At 40.6% G+C, this 17568-nt stretch overlaps 1 protein-coding gene across 3 annotated transcripts in view; it reads left to right on the plus strand.

Moving 5' to 3' along the window:
- rbm6 (RNA binding motif protein 6) overlaps positions 1-17568 on the plus strand; it is a 76319-nt gene that overhangs the window by 27298 nt on the left and 31453 nt on the right. For all 3 annotated transcript variants that reach the window (XM_060919284.1, XM_060919286.1, XM_060919285.1), the window contains exons 3-8: positions 2165-3668; positions 4708-4797; positions 4883-4952; positions 6094-6167; positions 9484-9555; positions 9655-9949. In XM_060919284.1, the coding sequence (XP_060775267.1) occupies positions 2165-3668; positions 4708-4797; positions 4883-4952; positions 6094-6167; positions 9484-9555; positions 9655-9949 (2105 nt within the window). The remainder of the gene's footprint in view (positions 1-2164; positions 3669-4707; positions 4798-4882; positions 4953-6093; positions 6168-9483; positions 9556-9654; positions 9950-17568) is intronic.

Genomic DNA, 17568 nt, shown 5'->3' on the forward strand with positions numbered 1-17568 from the left:
AGCTTGCTTCTGTAACTGTGTCCTATAGAGTCACAAAGTACAACTGTGTCACCAGGAAGGTCATTATCATTTTAGCATGAAGTGTATTTTGTTGAAGTCATCAACTTTTCATTGATGCGGAGATGCCAGCATACACAACTTGGGCGTAGCAGCTACAGATTTGAAGCACAATTACGGTGCTACGTGTAGACTGGAAAAATAATACGTTTTTCAACCGGTTTTGCCCAGGTATCGATCTACTCAACATATTTTCAGCGTTCGGACTGTTTCACGTGTCATTGTTTACGCTGATTCGGATAATTCCGGGAATTTCCATATCCTTATGTTAGCTGCACTGTGATTAGCCGAGAGGTGACCTGATTTGTGGTCTCGGCCAGTCATAGCACGTGTTCAATGCAGTGCTCAGAAATGCGCAGTAGTGATGCGTAGTCATCTTCCTGGAAGCAAACTGTCTTTGGTGGTCGTGTTCCTGAACAGAAACTTTTGATTTCTCTCACAAACTAGTGTCAGGTGTGAAGTGAAGACAGTTATACAATGGAAGTACACTGGAGAAAGCAAAGTCAGCTACAGACAACAAATTACCGTACCTAAGTAACTTCAGCATGCTCAGTTTAATTAAATGTTGTATGGATGGGCATCTTTCAATATTGACTTTTTAAGTTAAGTCCAGTATTAGACTGGTGCACAGTTCAGGAAGTAAATACAGTATTAATTTTTTTTTGTTATTGAAAGACCTATACATAAATCTTTGGCTTTTGTTGTTGATCATGACGAAACTGCTGAAACACTACAGTATATTACAGTACAAGCTCAGTTATCTGAACCCCTTTTATCTGAACATCCTCTTAGTTAGCCAAACTTTTTCCCCAGAGAGTTTGGATAATTGCGCTTATACTGTACAGTAAACCCTGCATTTATTTTTCTCAAAAAGTAGCTCAAAATGGCCTAGATTGCATCTCTGCACTTCCCTGAAATTTGGTTTCTGGGGTCCTTGGTGGCCCCCCCAGCCTAATAGGAAGCCTCACTTCGCTCTGCTTCGCCTCATTGTGCTCGGAGATGCTACTCTTTCTCACGTGTCAATGTTGGCATCTCTAATTGATGGGGACTTGAGTGCAAAACCGTTCATGACACCTGTAGTCCTAAAGTTATCATGGTGATTGTCGTCCTCAGCCATCTTAGCCAAACTATAAGTGTCCAGGGCCATCTTCCAAGTGTGTCTTTCAACTGTCCATATGGGGCCATCCTCCACAGGAGTGAAGTGATGAGACTCCAGCCAGAAGTAGGGCATCAGGATGGATCAGGCAGGTCCAAAGAGCAAAAGAAGTCTGCATCACTGGTGTCTCCGGATTGACATGTAACTCAACGGGGGGGCAGGTTGTTAGGTATGCCCGATGTCACCTAATAGTAAAGAACAGTATACATTTTGCACCGAGTGCAAGCAGGGACTCTGGCAAGACTAACTATGACAGCATAACTAAAAGGGAGAGCCAGAAGGTAACACAGGCATGAGCTGTGGGACATTAAACAGCTAGCTACTTCAGTCACCAAACCTGAGTGAACATGTGAGAAGGGTAGGCAACAGCATCCAGACATCCCAGTTTACCAAAACACACTTTGCTTGGATCCTCTAGATCTACTCCTTTACCTAATAAAAAGCTATTAACAAAAGGCTTGACTAAGAAGGTGTGTTCAGCCTCGACTTAAACACTGAGATTGTGTCTGAGTCCTGAACAGATAAAGCTCTTCTTTTCTCTGCCTCATGAGTTCTCATTTTTTGAGGTGCAACACAAAATGGAAGTCGGGCATCCATCAAAAAGGTCTACCACTTGTCATTACTGACTCGTTAGAACATGGTGTTTATAGTTGCTTCCAGCAGCTTTAAAGCTTCTATTATAGGAATGACTTGCGTGACATGTTTTATTAATTCCTATCTAAATGTCTGGAAATGTAGTTATAACCATAGAAAGGGTTTCTTTTTTAGCAATTGGTACATCATTACAACTCTCATCTTAAGGCTTTCAAGCATAAAATTTAACAGGTTGCCACCAGCACCCCATGTTTTGTGATATTACACCTTAACCGAGTCTGCTTTATTCTGCACACTTATTTCTGCATTTATTCCAAAGTTTAATAGACACTGGTAAAGCACATGATATCATTGCAGTGGGGACCCACGTGGGGAGATGTTTGAAGGAAGAAATGGACCAATGCCTGGCTTCAGAGGGCGAGAAGGAATGAATATGGGAGCTCAGGACCGACCACCTATGGACATGAGGAGATTTGACTACCTGCCAGATATGGTGGGACGAAACATGGGTCTTCTTGACAGAGGAAGAGACTCTCCTCGAGACTTCTTCATGCCTGAAAATGAACTAGAGTTTAGAAGACGTTTTGAGATGGAGCAAAATGCACCTGGTTATGTAGGGCAGGGTCGGCCTCCTGTAGATATGGGTGGCAGGGACATGCAAATTAGGAACATGCGGGGACCTGAAGATCAATTCATGGACATGAGGGAGAGGGACAGGTTTCGAATGGATATGCCTGGTTTCAACATGTCACCCATGGATATTAGGAGAAGGCTTGCTATGGAGTCTGTGGAAAGAAATGATCATGGAAGAGAAAGAGAGCGGGCACAGATGGGCATGAATGACATTGATGGATTTAGTATGGATATGCCTCCCCGGGAAAGGTCAGTAGACTTTGATAGACGAGGTTGCGCCCCTCCCTTGAGTCCCAGAGGAAGGTTTGAATCGGATATAGATTTTAGGAATCGGATGGGACCATCGGGTGTTTTTAGGGATCGCTCTCCTCAGATGTTTCGTGGTAGTGAAGGTATGAATCACAGGGGAAGACCTGATTTGCCTCTCGATAGGCAAGGTCCAGAGAAAGGTGTGCTTAAAGTCGGTGAACCAACTCTGAGGGACAGAGAATTTCCTGAACAAACTGAGAACAGGTCAGGGTTTAGAGGAGAAGATGGTAAATCCCTCTCGGAGGAGTGGTGCAGGCGAATGAATAGAAGTTCAACTTTATCCAGAGAGGTGAAGAAGCGATTTCCATCCGAGCTTGGCAAGGAAGGCGAAGTAGGAGAACCATCACAGTTCAAAGATAGAGAGCGGCCATCGGTGGAGAGTCCAGCTAAGGATCGTGGCACTTTAGAGTTTTCTCGATCAGAAAGAGAGGGTCGTACAGTCCAAAAGTGGGACAATATTTCACCTGATGTTCCAGGCAGAGATCCATCTCACTCAGTCACTAAGAAACTACCACACTTACCACTGAATCCCAATCTAAATATCCCCAGCAAAGACAAAGAAGGTCAACACTGGTCAAGAGATGAAAAGCCTGACAACACCATACCATCAGGGGGAAGACACCCGTTCTTTCCAGAAAAGAGCCTGTCAATCAAAGAAGGCCATTTCTCAGTTGAGCAAGGAAACTTCAAGGGAAAAGATGCGCCTCTTGATGAGGGCCAAAAGAAAGGGAATCTTTTGCCAAGAGATCCACAGAATAACCGAGAGGGAAGAAGAGACCAGGACTACGGAGATATTGATTACAGGACCAGTTCTGCGCAAAAATTTGACTATATCCTTGAGGATCTTCAAGGGCCTGAAAAGACCATGAAAGCACCCAAATCGGCTCCACCTGAAAGATCAAATACCTCTGGTTCTCAGGTCAGTGTCTTTGTTTGTATTGTGTTGAAAATGGCATTCATTGTAGTGAAATTTACTTTGCTGTAAATGTGGATGTCTGGAATGATCCGACTTTATGCAGCCATAATACACCTAAGATGACCTTACACTAACAAACAAGGGGCTGGTCCTCATCAACTAAATCATGGTTGGTGTTGGTTGGCTCAGATGCTGAACATGGAACCTCCTGCTGACATTACAGCAAACTCCTCTGTTTGACTTTCTTGAGAGAGGTGCTATATAAGTTTAACTAATTATCCATAATCCGTAACCGTGGGAAAGCTGGAGCCTATCCCAGCTAACTATGGGCGAGAGGCAGGGTACACCCTGGACAAGTCGCCAGATCATCGCAGAGCTGACACAGAGACACAAACACATTCACACCAACGGTCAATTTAGAGCCACCAGTTAACCTAACCTACATGTCTTTTGGACTGGGGGGGGAAACCGGAGCACCCGGCAGAAACCCACATGCAGACTCCACACAGAAAGGCCCCTGCTGGCCACTGGGCTCGAACCCAGAACCTTCTTGCTGTGAGGCAACAGTGCTGACCACTACACCACTGTGCAGTTGTTTATTATTATTATTATTATTATTATTATTATTATTACTACTACTACTACATTACATTAATGGCATTTAGCAGATGCTGTTATCCAGAGTGATGTACAGTGTACCCAGAGCTGCCTGGGGAGCAGTTGGGGGTTATGTGCCTTGCTCAAGGGCACTTCAGCCATTCCTACTGGTCCAGGGACTTGAACTGGTGACTGTTTGATCCCAAAGCCACTTCTCTAACCATTAGGCCATGGCTTCCCTGAATTTAGAATTTTAAATGTTCAGAATATTTTTTTCAGTATCTTGGAAGTGATGCAAATAATTTTATACACTCGTATGAGGATTGGTTTGCAGAGTCTTTACAAGCGTTTGCTGCTTTCTTGGAGAGAGACCTCTGTGACAGTACGAGTCCAATGTTTAGATTAAACTTTTTGCATCCTTTAAACACTTGTCAATTGTGCACAGGATCAAGATTACAGGAATGCCAGAATTCAGGATAAGCTCTCAAATACCATTGCCATCTCTGGAATTCCCAAAACTGCTACAATGCAGCAGGTAGTTTGTGAATATTTATTTTCCAGTTTTGTCATCTTAGATGAAAGCACCATGGGTTCTGACTCTAAAAAATTTCCTTTCACAGATACTGGATGCCTTTGCGGTGCGGGATGGAGTGCCCATGCAAGGCATGAAAATCAAGGATGTTGTTCCAGGTGAGATTTCCCTTTTAGAATCTTCTTTAACATTCGCAACACTTCGCTCTTCGCTCCCCGAGTCTTGCGCTCGTTACGGTTGTCTTCTAACGGTTTTCCGCACCTTAGACACCTTAGGTTTTCGAATATCCTTCCATTTTTCTTGTTAAAACAATTGGTTTCCTGTCCCTCATCCTTTGTCATCTTGTGCTGGAGCTTGTGCAGTTCTCTCTTAGCACCTTTCATCTTAAAATGATTTTGGATTTAGCAGATTTTCCAATACACTGCTGGGAACTGGTGATCACACACACACGTGATGCCCCTACTGCTTAGTAAAATATGAGGTTATTACATGTGGCCTCTTGGGTTGACCTCTGAGCTGTTTGAGGATTAAATTAGGCTAATAATGATTTTTTTTTAAATTATTATTTATTTTATTTTATTTTATTTTTTTGCTTGACAGTTGGTTAAATTGGGGGTCATATGTTGTAGATTGAAAGGTACAGTATCCGAATTATTGAATTCTTATTTATATTATTGCCTCTTTTGAGTCAAATATTCTTAAGGGTCTTACACAAGAAAATGTTTCCATACTGGATGTTGTCTGTTTTAAGAATGCTTAAAATGTCTGTGACTAGCAACTTTGGAGCTCTGAGGAATTCCCTACACAAACAAACCATGCTTTATAGATTGCGATGATGGTTTGGTCAGTTTTGTTTGTTTTTCAACAGCAGACCTCATACAGCGTAATACGAGTTCAGTTCAGTTTTGAACACCTGATTTGGTTTACATGATCATGCAGATTTGTCATCAGATATGCGAGCAATATTTAGGTGTGAATTTGCGCAGGTTGTAGCACATCATATCAACCATGCATTATACTGTTTCAAGCAACATCAGACACAAGCGCGATGAGCTTGCATTTTACACTGTTGCAAGCTGAATTAACTAGAACAATTCTTGTATGATTTTGCTTTTCAGTTACTGAAAGCAAAAAAGCTCTTGTGCAATTCTGATGGTCACCACTAAGACCACTAAATGTATGGATTGTAAGAGAATAGGTCGCTGTTATATTCACCGTGAAAAAAATTTTTTTAATGTTTTATCTATTTACTGGATTTAACTAATACAGACCCATTTGTATTTCAAATGCTGTCCCCAGGTTACAGCTCCGATACGGCCTATGTGGAGTTTTTAAACATCGAGGATGCTGTCCACTTCATGGAGTCCAACCAGGTGGCCCATTCTTGTCCCTCTACAGCAGCTGTGTCTTCAAAGAAGGCTTGGGCTGGGGCAGGGCCAAGGGTGGGATGGGTGGTCAGCACATGGGGGGCGGGTACATGGGAATACTCAAAGCGCCTTCATCCTCTCCATAAGTTATCACACACATGAAAATATTAGCAGTTTAAAAGAAAACAGCCCATTTTATATATCCATTAAACGGATAGTTTTTCTTTTATTCGGCTTGCGTGGCATGAAAGAAGGCCTGAACATTTTTACGCTTAGAAGTTTGTAATGGCAATATATTGCACAGAAAAAACTAGGACAACACAAAATATCCCCCCCCCCCCCCAATCTTAAATTCATACAGTTGTGTTTTTTTTTTCAAGTGTTTTGAAACCTTTATCAACATTAAATTTTCTGTGGGAATATAAATCTCTTTGGCTTATCTGGGTAAAAATGCAAATTTAATATTTTTAAGCTTTTGTTGATGTTATCCATGTGTTGAAGTTGCGAAACATTACTTGATAACGGACTTGCGTGGTTTAATGTCTCCAATTTCAGCTTCTACTTTTAAATTAGCTTTCGGTCACTTTCTCGTTTGATGACTTTATCATCTGATGGGTTTTGGCTCCAACAGGTTCATCCTTGCAGTGGTGCACTGCTTCCATTTCTTGATGGTGCGATGGCATCAGTCATTGTTCACCCATCCTCACAGCTTCTTATTGACTTTGGAAAATTTTCATCACCACTTGTTTCATCACTTCAAAAATCAGCACCGGTGGCGGTTTCCAGTAAAAGTACGCCACTTTCCATGGCCTGCAAGTTGTTCCATACACTCTCGGCCTTCATTCGCAGTTCCTTATTGGCATTTACCAATGTCACTCATTGTGGGCTGTGTTTTCTTCTTTTCTTTTCCCTCAGCCCTTGCCTTTTATCATGTGGAATTCTGTCGCTCTTTGCTTGCCATGTTTGAATCTCAGTCTGGAAAGCTTCACATGGATATTCAGTGTCTTGAATATTTGAACATCCTATTTTTTCAAGGCTTGGTTCTTTTTTTTTTTTTTTTGAAACCTCTTGACTTGTTTGAGATGTTGACTTTTTGCATTGTTAACCTTGGTGGGTGTCGGAGTGGGAATTCCGTGATGGAAAATGAAGTTGTTGGTTCAGAGGTTGGTTTCTGATATTTATGCTTGCACTGATTTTAATTTTTGCTGCTTAGCTCAAGAACCTGCTGTCTGTTATTCATTTAGAAAATTTTATTTTGAAAGTTCAGGTCACAGCCTCTCTTCTCTACTTATGTAGACATTTTGTCTTGCAAATCACTACAGTAAATCACATTTCTTGTAATTTTAATACTGAAATTACCACACCTCCAGGCCTGTTGGTTTGACGCATCTGCTGGAGCAAAAAGTTTGAGAGTGGTTGTAGAAAGGAAAGTTAAAGATGTTGTAGTAATGACCGTATCCTGTAGGATCCTTCCTTCTGTTTTACATTTTCATTCCAGCATCTTTGTTTCAGCTGCCTTGTTGGGCAAATTGTGTAGCGGGTGGATAGGCAGTAGCCTTCCGGTTGGGAGTGTGTTATGCCCATTCGGATTTCCTAAAGAGAGCCTCACTCTTAATGTTTTCACCTTTTTTTCTGCCTGGATTTTGGGTCGGTTTTGTTTAAGCATAGCTTCTAAATCGGAGAGGAATATTTGTCGAAGCATCCCTTCTTTATTGATTTAGAAGCACGTTTCTTCAGTACCCTTTCAAGATGGAACCTTGTGCCAAGTATCGCTAGAATTCCCTCTCATTATCTGCCTCAAAGTAGTTTAACATGCAAATTGGAGGTATTCAGTAAATGTGTCCACATGAAACACCCGTAAACAGTTTCTATTTAGATGAGCTTGCACTAAATCAAGCATAATATATCCTTTGTGTGAAAAGATTTCTGGACAGTTTGCAGGGGTGTGTGTGTGTGTGCGTGTAAAAAAGGTTCGTTGGGTACAGACGGCTGTGGGATCTCAAATTCCGAAATTGAGAAGAAAGCAGTTAATGTGCAACAATTTGTTCATTCATCTTCAATGACTTTAACCTGGTCAGGGTCACGGTAGAGCCGTAAGCCATCTTGGTAATAGTAGGCGTGAGAGAGGAATACATTTTGGATGAAATGCCAGTCTGTCAGAGGGCACCATACCTGCGTGCACACATTCATGCTTGGGGGGGCAAATTGAATATAGCCAGTCCTCCATCCAGTTTGTTTTGGGAACGGAACTAGAGAACTAGGAGGAAGCCTGTGCAGAAATGGGGAATGCATGCAAAATTCTCCACAGATGATAACTCGAGCTCAGGCTTGAACTGTGGGCCCTGCAGCTGTGCTGCCACCCACAAGGAACAGCTACACAAAGATGTACGTGGTTACTGCATGCATAACTGTAGATGGTAAAAAAAAAAAGCTGGCACATGGAGGTGCAACCTAGAACATGGTAAAAGTGAGTGGAAAAACCTGACATACAATCCATTCGGTCAAGTATACAGTACCATGAAACATTTTTACACACGTCAACTTTGGAGGTAAGTTGGGGTTAGATCACAGGTCACCATTAAATTGTCTGGATCAGTGGATCAGCAATGGCTTGCCTCTTTTTTTTTTTTTTTTTTTTTTTGGGTGAACCGGGGATTTGATCTCTCGACCCTCTGCTCATTAATACAGATATTAACAGTGGAACTGCCATTGTTCTCAAGTTCACAATGAAATGTTCTCTACTTTGATCCCCTTCTACACCATTTCCACAAAGAAAATGGGTGCTGTGTTCCAGGTTTTTTTTTTTTTTTTTTGGGAAAAACACTTACAAGGTAATTATTAATATGAATATTAAATGTTCCTTTTTTTTTATTGTGCCACACGTGGTTACTAAGCTGTATTTAATTAGCATTACACATTTACCTGCTTTAGACAGACGTAAATTGACACCTTTTTCCATAAGGACTGAAAGTTCAATTCTTAAAAGGTAAGGTAATTAATGGTCCCCAAAGAATACTTTTTTTTTCTCTTCTCAAATATTGGTCATTGTGCATGAGTTTGCACACTTTAGGCCTCTTTGCATATATTAGGCACAGATTTCGTTTTCTTTGGGAGTGCCTGAATATTAAAATGGAGGAGGACTGGATTTTTATCGGGGTTGAGTACTTGTTCTCCTCGTGTCTCCATCACATACGTCCTTACCAGTTACTTCTAAAGAGTCTGACCTGATGCCTTCTGGAAGAAACCTTGTCCAGATGCATTTGTAGGGGAAAATCGATCAAATAATCAGCAGTCGTCACTTTATGGTTTTTCTCTTTTCCAGGGATCTGTTAAAGTCGGTAGCAAGACTGCCTTACTGAAGTACATTCAACCTGACCGAAATGCGAAAGAACCGGTATGCTTTTCCTTTTATTGCATCATGACCTCGTGTGTCTGTAGTAAATTGCAACTCTGTTCGGAAGTTGGATAACGCAGCGTTTTCTTTGGCTAATAGCATGAAGACCAACCCCATACAGCCGTGCCATCTACCCAGGATGGCCTGCTACCATGTCCAGTCCTGCCCAGCCCCCCAAAAGTGAAGGAGGAAGGTTGTGCCAAAACCCTGAATGATCCCCCCTCTCAGGGTGAGTGGCAGAGGAGTTCCACCTTGACGCCCGAAGCCTGGCAGCAGCAGGTCGACAAGCAGCTACAGCAGCAAGAGCTGGAGAAGCGAGCTGAGGAATGGGCCCACCAGAGAGGACCTCGGTCCAGCCAGCAATTCACTGATCCAATTTTCAGGGAAAGCAGAAGTGAGTGCCCACTTTGCTCCATGCATCTTAGTGTATGGTAGGAATGTAACAATGTAAAAGTGTGGTGGTATGATTTTGTTCTTTGGGAATTTCAATGGTTTATTTATAATGTTTTTCGCTGTACTTTATTACAGATTAGGGGGAGAAAAGCGCCATATAATTACATATAGATGAAAGTCTGCCAGATTTACCCGGAAATCCAGATATTTGACAAAACTCTTGAAAATCTCCGGTTTCCCGAATGGAGAAATTTATTTTTCAGATTTTTCGCATTCCTAGACGCGGCGTAATACTTCGCATCGTCCTTGTATGGGCGCAGTCCTTAAATAGCCCAAACACAGTTCATTGATTAAAGACAGGTGTTCTTTGTTAACGGCGTGCGTGCCAGAGCTCGTTAGGCATGCGCGCGCCCAAGGCGTGCCTTCAGGTGCACGTGCTAAGGACTGATACCATTCTGCGCAAGCGCAACACAATCGCACTAGAAAGCATGTTCAAGCTGCCAGTGTAGCTGCAGTCTTTAGTTGCGAATTACAAGTATTTCCTCGTGTTAATAATTCACCGTCTCAAAACAAGCAAAACTTTCTTCCTTCTTTCGACGTGAAGAGAGGTAAGCAATTTATTATATATATATATATATATATATATATATATATATATATATATTTTCCATCAAAGTTGCATTTTGTGGTTTCGAAGCTAAGTTTTAGTGCCGTTTCTAGAACACATCAAGAAAACGTGGAAGAAACCGCAATAATGGAAGAGCCGGTTTCTAAGCTGCCTAAAACTAGCAAAGGTAATTATTTTTTGTTACATAATGTACTCAGGCTGCCAGTCAGTGTGTGACACACACGCATGCGCACGCGCACACCCTGAAAAATCCTCGCTACGCCCCTGATTTACATGAGAAATTTGGTATTCATTGGCGTGTTTAAATTTACAGACAATACGAGCTAATGTAAACAATTGGCTTCAACTCGCATAAATATGAATTGGAAATGTTTAGTTCACTTTAGCTTCTGCATATGCACAACTCTACTAAAAGATTGATAAACGAGGCTCAGTGTCCCCAACATTGAAACCTGAAACCTTTAGAAACTCTAACAGACTTTTACAGAGTGAGTCGGGGGTCGAGCCTGCTTCCAGTTCAGTAAACTCAGTCTGCGTGCTAGAAGAGATATAAATGTTATGCTATATTGAGAGCTAGACAGTACGAGACCAGGTCCTTTAACTCCAAAGATAGCTGTCAGTGGGTTAGGATCAATCACTCTTCCTGTGATGTCCGAGAAAGATTGGAAAATCTTTTGCCAGTATATAATTATTCTCCGACAGTGCCAGAACGTATGGGCTAACGAGTCTGGTGATTGACTACATCTGTCACATGCAGGATTTATATTTGGATACATTCTACAGAGCTTTACTTTTGAAAAATGAAATCGATGAAGTACTTTAAACTGCAAGAGAGCCCATGTCTTGCACAGACCAAAGAGGAGTGCGCCTGCTTCAAAGCTCCTGTCCAAAGTTCATCAGTTATGACTGTTCCCAGGTCATTTGTCCAGGCTGTTTTCAAATGATCTAAGGAGGTGGCACCATTTAAACATGAAAGTGCATTGTAAAGAGTCGAGATTCCTCCTTTTGTCAATGGATTCAGTAAGAATATAGAATCCATTGGTGTACTATCTGGTATGTTAGGGAAGGATTTGGTGTTTTTTCTGACAAAATCTCGCAGCTGCAAATACCTAAAATGATGTGAGTGAGGTAGATCAAATTTAATTCGTAATTGTTGGAATGATGGGAATTTATCCACAATAAAAAGGTCCCGAAAGAAGTGAATCCCTTTATCGTACCACTCACAAAACTTTGTATCAGAGAGCGAAGGAGCAAATAAATGATTTGCGATTAGAGGGGCCTGAAGTGATCCAAAGTGCCACCCAAAGTACTTTCTTATTGAAGACCAAATTCTGAGTGATTGTGAGACTATTGGATTGTTTACAGAATACGAATATGTGATGGGTAAAGCCGAAAAAAGTAGAGCTGATAAAGAAGTTGGGGAGCAGCATTTTTTCTCAATTTGAAGCCAAGCAGGTATATAATCTTGGGGCCAAAAGGAGAGCGTATAAGTCACCATCTTTAGTCTCGTTTAATCTCGTTGAATGTGATGTAAAATTCGTGTTATCTACATTATTGGTCAAAACATCGATGTCGAGACCATAATAGCCAATCAAAACAGTTTTTACAAAGACATCTGCTTGTTCTGACCCACTGGAGATAGTGTCACAGTGCTGTTAGCCAATCAGAGGTAACACGTTTACATGTCATGAATATTAATGAGAGCTGAAATCCTGTCGTTCTCCCGCCACCCACTCCTCCACCAAACTAGAACAGCCTGAAACAGGAGAACCACAGCATTTTTTTCACCAAAACCGGCTCGCAGGGCATTCATTCATACTAGAGACCACCGCACAATTAATGAAAAAACGATGCAATGAGACCTTTAAGAAGTTGAAGAAGCTTGGACAAATACATAGACAAGGAATTATTTAAGTCTATGTTAATTGTTTCGCAAGTTTGACAGTGTTTGCAGCTGCATTAAAATGGTTAGCCTATGCTTCTCTGACCTAGCTTTTGCTTCTCAAGCCTATACAAGAGACATCACGGTAGAGTAGGCTGGTAGAGTTCTGTTAGACTATAGCTTGGTGCTTATGGTTAATATGGTTATTAGAGTTGAGCCGGACACTCGGCTGAAACGAGTATCCGGTACGGATAAAGCACTTTTGCCGAGTACGAGTATTATACGAGTAATACGAGTCAATATCTGTGCTCGGCCTGAATGAAAATCCTCACACAGCATCACAGCGCCCCTCCGCTACACACACCGCTCTGCTCACTCACACAGAGAACAGCTCTCTGTCTCTCCCTCAGTCACTCAGGTTCGCGGCTCTTTTCCATTAAGGGTTGTTTTACAATCGGGGTACGCAAGCTAAAAATCACGTTTAACACTTATCTTCAATATCCAAAGGCTTGACTAAATAAACTTGGTTGTTTATTGTAGCCCTGTGATAGCTCTATTTACCATGCAAAAAAAAATGTGGTGATAACGTTATTTTTGGTGAATGTATGGCAATATGTGTCATATTTAGAAAAAGTGCTTTTTTGACCACAGGTAGCTCCAAAAGGGATGCACTTAAATCATTCTTTATACCATAAAACAAATATTTGGTTCCATATCATTGGAAACATAGTTAAGTTTTAATGTTGAATGCCAGTAAGTTTTCAGACTATTTTGATCAAATTAGTATGTAATTGTGTCAAAAAAAATGTCCTCTCCGCGACAGATAATTTTTCAATATAAAATAACATATCTAACATGATTATTTTCGTCCTAAAATGTGGTCAAGATATTGGGACATAAATATTAGAGACAACTAACACAAAGCACCTGGCGACTTGTCCAGGGTGTACCCCGCCTTTCGCCCGTAGTCAGCTGGGATAGGCTCCAGCTTGCCTGCGACCCTGTAGAAGGATAAAGCGGCTAGAGATAATGAGATGAGAACTAACACAAAGCTTACAGCCTTATACTTATATTTAAAAGCACGATGGAAGTAGTGGATTCTGAATTGTCAAAAAATGTCCTCTCCGAGAATCACTTCATTTGTTTCTCCCAGCCCTGCTTAAAGCTACACTTGTTATAATACAAACTATTACACATGCCTATCTGTTCTTTAACTTGTCCTTCACTTAAAAACTGGTACAAGAACCAGTTTGAATCAATTTGAATTTTGGACCCCTGTGACACAAACTTTGTACCCTGATTGTAAAACAACCCTTAACGTTTCAAGTTTCTTCAGCTTCAAGTTTGTTTTTATTTCACTTTGTACTTACTTATAACCAGTAGAGTTCTGGTAAACGTGGGTTTGTTCAGACGTGGTGCTTGGTAGAAAACGACTCGCGTTGCGTCTCTGCCTGTCGGAGATTTTTTTTTTTCTTTTTTTAACCGTTGGTTTAAAAGTTGTTGTTTTTTTTTTTTTTTACTTCACGCATTGAGTGTCCTGACACTTTCTTGCTGAAATTCATGTAAAAATAAAGGTAGTAGTGGCATAAGTATTACAAATTAAGCTTCTCTCTCTCTCTCTCTCTCTGCCGGTCGTCAGAGGTTTTTTTTTTTTTTTTAAACAGTCAGTTGGCTCTAACCAGTTTTATTTTACTTCACGCACTGAGTGACACTTTCTAGGTAGTAGTGGTATAAATAATATTACAAATTAAGCTACACATGCGTGCGCACACCTGGTGTGGAAATAAAAAAGAACCAAAAAAAAAATCACACTGATCATAAAAAAAATTAAGTTAAAAAAAGAAAGTTATGTTGAGTATGAAAACTCTTGTTCATTACATTTCATTTCATAATTGCAACCGCATGTGTTGTATTCATTGTTGCAAAACTTGTTCTGTAAATAGTTCGTTTGCTATCGTGATCAAAACCATTGATCTGAAGCTCAATGCTGATGCTGTCCTGTAAATAATTTTTCTAATCAGCAATAAATATAACAATTTCTGATCAATATCAATTGCATGCTTAAAATAACATACTGGTTAAAGCCCCGCCCATTTCAAGACAACCAGACCCACTTCTGGGTTAGGCCCCGCCCACTCCAAGTACGGATACAGATAATTCATATGGTTTACAGATGCAGATAATGCTGTACTCGCTCATCCCTAACGGTTATGGTATTTGGCAGATGCTTTTGTCCAAAGCGACTTAGACTATATAAACACTACGTTTATTAGTAAACCAATTAAGAATACAGTAATTGACAATGTCAACGTAGCTGACATCAGGCCACAACTTCATGTCATCTATCCATTCCGTGAGGGTAGACAGATGGGGCACTTTGATTGTATTATCCCCAGAGCTCGTCAGAAAATCGGACCCGTTTAACCAGTTTTGATCTTAACTACCGAAGAAAGATCCTGGCTTCCGCGATGACACAGCAGTGAATCTTGGGAAAGGTCAGCGTTCGGGAAAGTTGTGTGCTGTGTCCGAAATCACTCACTAATTCGCTACTCACTATCTAGGGAATTCTATTTAAAGGACTATATAGTGAGCTCCTTGATAAAATGAAAAAACACTTTCGGATGCTACTCAGCAGCGTCGTTATTTACGTCATTACTGTCGCACAGTTAAAACGTGGCAGATCAGTCGGCTGGTGGGTTTTCAAAATAATAAATACATGCATGTATTTTTGTGGTAAATCCATATTATACTGGGCGTATTTCCTACATTTAATAAATACAAAGTATTTTGTGTCCGCTGCATTTTTCAGTTCTTTTAAATCAAGGCTGAATAATTTTTTGCCTTTTATTAAATCAAATTTGAGGCTTTTGATTAATTCCTCACTCTTCACTGGAACGTTTATTCTTGTATTTTATCTGTCTTATTCTATTTTATCTTATTTTCAATTCTCTTACTATTTTTTAATTGTACTTGAATGTCCGTTTATAACGTTTTTCTTCCTCCATCAATTCACCCCAACACAATATTATTGCCATTTTCGCGCCACAGCTTATAAATTTGTCTCGTGCCCATTGTCATAAGGAAAAACAAACTACTGCTATACTCAATCTAAAATACTTAACGGTCCTTATGAAATCCGCACGACCACAATGCATGATGGGATATATTGCTTGGTTAGTGACCATCGGTTGCACACTACTTTTCACGGTGCATTGTGGGATACTATGAGTCCACTATATCAGGTGTAATAATTCTCACTGTACATTCGGACAGCACTACAAAATGACGAACTCATTATATAGGGAGTAGTGAGTGATTTCGGACACAGCAGTGGATATCGTGGCGCGATCTTAAAAACTCACAAACTGCTTTTGAATTTTGCACTTAACTTTTACTAGAATTCATAAACTTAGAGTGAAGGAAAGCAAAGAAAATAAAGGTACTCCAAGGAAGGATCATTTTTTATTTATTTGGGTTTTTTTTTTTTCATACTTCTCAAATCGTAGTTGTCCTTTGGGTAACGAAACCTCAAGTTTAATGGCCCTGGTCAGTTTTTAGTCACCACTGGTGACCGCCAAGTTTCAACCCTGGGCAAATAAAGTACTGCATGTTTAAGAATTGGCTAGTTAATGCATTAATAAAGATGGAGAATGTGCATTCATGTTATAACAATTTATGTAGAGGGGAAAGACCACCGCCCATAGTGCTCATCTTCCTTACTGGATTGATTTATCCATTGACTAGACATATAACAATATATCATGTAATGATAAATCACGATCCAAATGTATGATTCCTTTGAATCAAAACAAAAATTGAATCGTGGTTATTATCAAGCTGTGTAATTTCAGTTTTCCCTGACTGTAATTAAGTTGAGACAACAGATGGCGCAATAGCAGAAATTCACTTCCTTCACCCCAGGCAGAAGTAGCACAGTGTGAATGCCAGAGAAAACGCACAAAAAAAAAAAATGCTGTGTGATTTGACTGACTGTACAAATAGATTTAAATAGAAATCTGACTTTTTTTTTTTTTGGACAGACTTTTTACAGTCAAAAGCTAAAGAAAAGAGACGGAAAAATAAGCTCTTAAATGTTCATAAGTTTATTAAGAAAAGGCCCATTTTGTTAAGTTCCATTTTTAAGAAAAGGAAAATTTTTAGTTAATAGGCTACTATATTTTGCTCCAACCTTTACAAACCTGTGCATATTATTTTTGGGGTGGTTTTTGATTATTAAAAAAATGAAACAAAAACTTGGTTTATTTATTTGACAAAAGGAATCTTGAAGCTGATAATAGGAAAATAAATGTTGCTTTTTTGGCAATAAGTACCCCCCCCCCCCCCCCCCCCCCCTTCTCTTTCATAAATATTGTGGGAAAACCTAATTGTGGCTTGAGTATCATGAATTGAATTGAGCCATGGGTTGGGTGAATCGTTATGTGCCTGCCATTTATTAAGTGGTGGAAACTAAAAGAGGTTGACCATCAGAAGGAGTTTAGGGAAGAAATGAGACGAACATTGAGTGGTAATGGAAGTCTGCCAGAAGATTGGGATACTACTGCTGTACTAGTAAGAGAGGCAGCAAGGAAGATGCTAGGGTGGTCATCAGGAAGGAGGAAGGAAAACAAGGAGACATGGTGGTGGAACAAAAGTGCAGGAAATTATAAAAGAGAAGAGGCTAGCAAAGAAGAATTGGGGCAATCAGAGAGACGAGGAAAGCAGGCAGTTATACAGAGAGACGAGACCGAAGGCAAAAAGAGCGGTAGCGAAGGCAAAAGCAGATGCATACCAGGAGCTGTACGAAAGACTGGAGACCAAAGAAGGAGAGAAAGACCTGTACAGACTGGCTAGGTAGAGAAACAGGGAAGCGAGGGATGTACAGCAGGCAAGAGTGATGAAAAATGGAAATGTGCTGGCAGAGTGTATTAAGAAGGTGGAAAGAGTACTTTGAGGATTTATTAAATGAGGAGAATCCAAGAGAGAAAAGGTCAGATTCGTTGGAGACAGCAAATCAGGAAGCAGAGTTGGTTAGTAAGGATGAGGTGAGGGCAGCCATGAAAAGAATGAAGACTGGGAAAGCAGGCGGACCGAATGGTATCCCGATTGAGGC

This window comes from Neoarius graeffei, chromosome 4 (assembly GCF_027579695.1).
Source record: "Neoarius graeffei isolate fNeoGra1 chromosome 4, fNeoGra1.pri, whole genome shotgun sequence".
NCBI classification, from domain to species: Eukaryota; Metazoa; Chordata; class Actinopteri; order Siluriformes; family Ariidae; genus Neoarius; species Neoarius graeffei.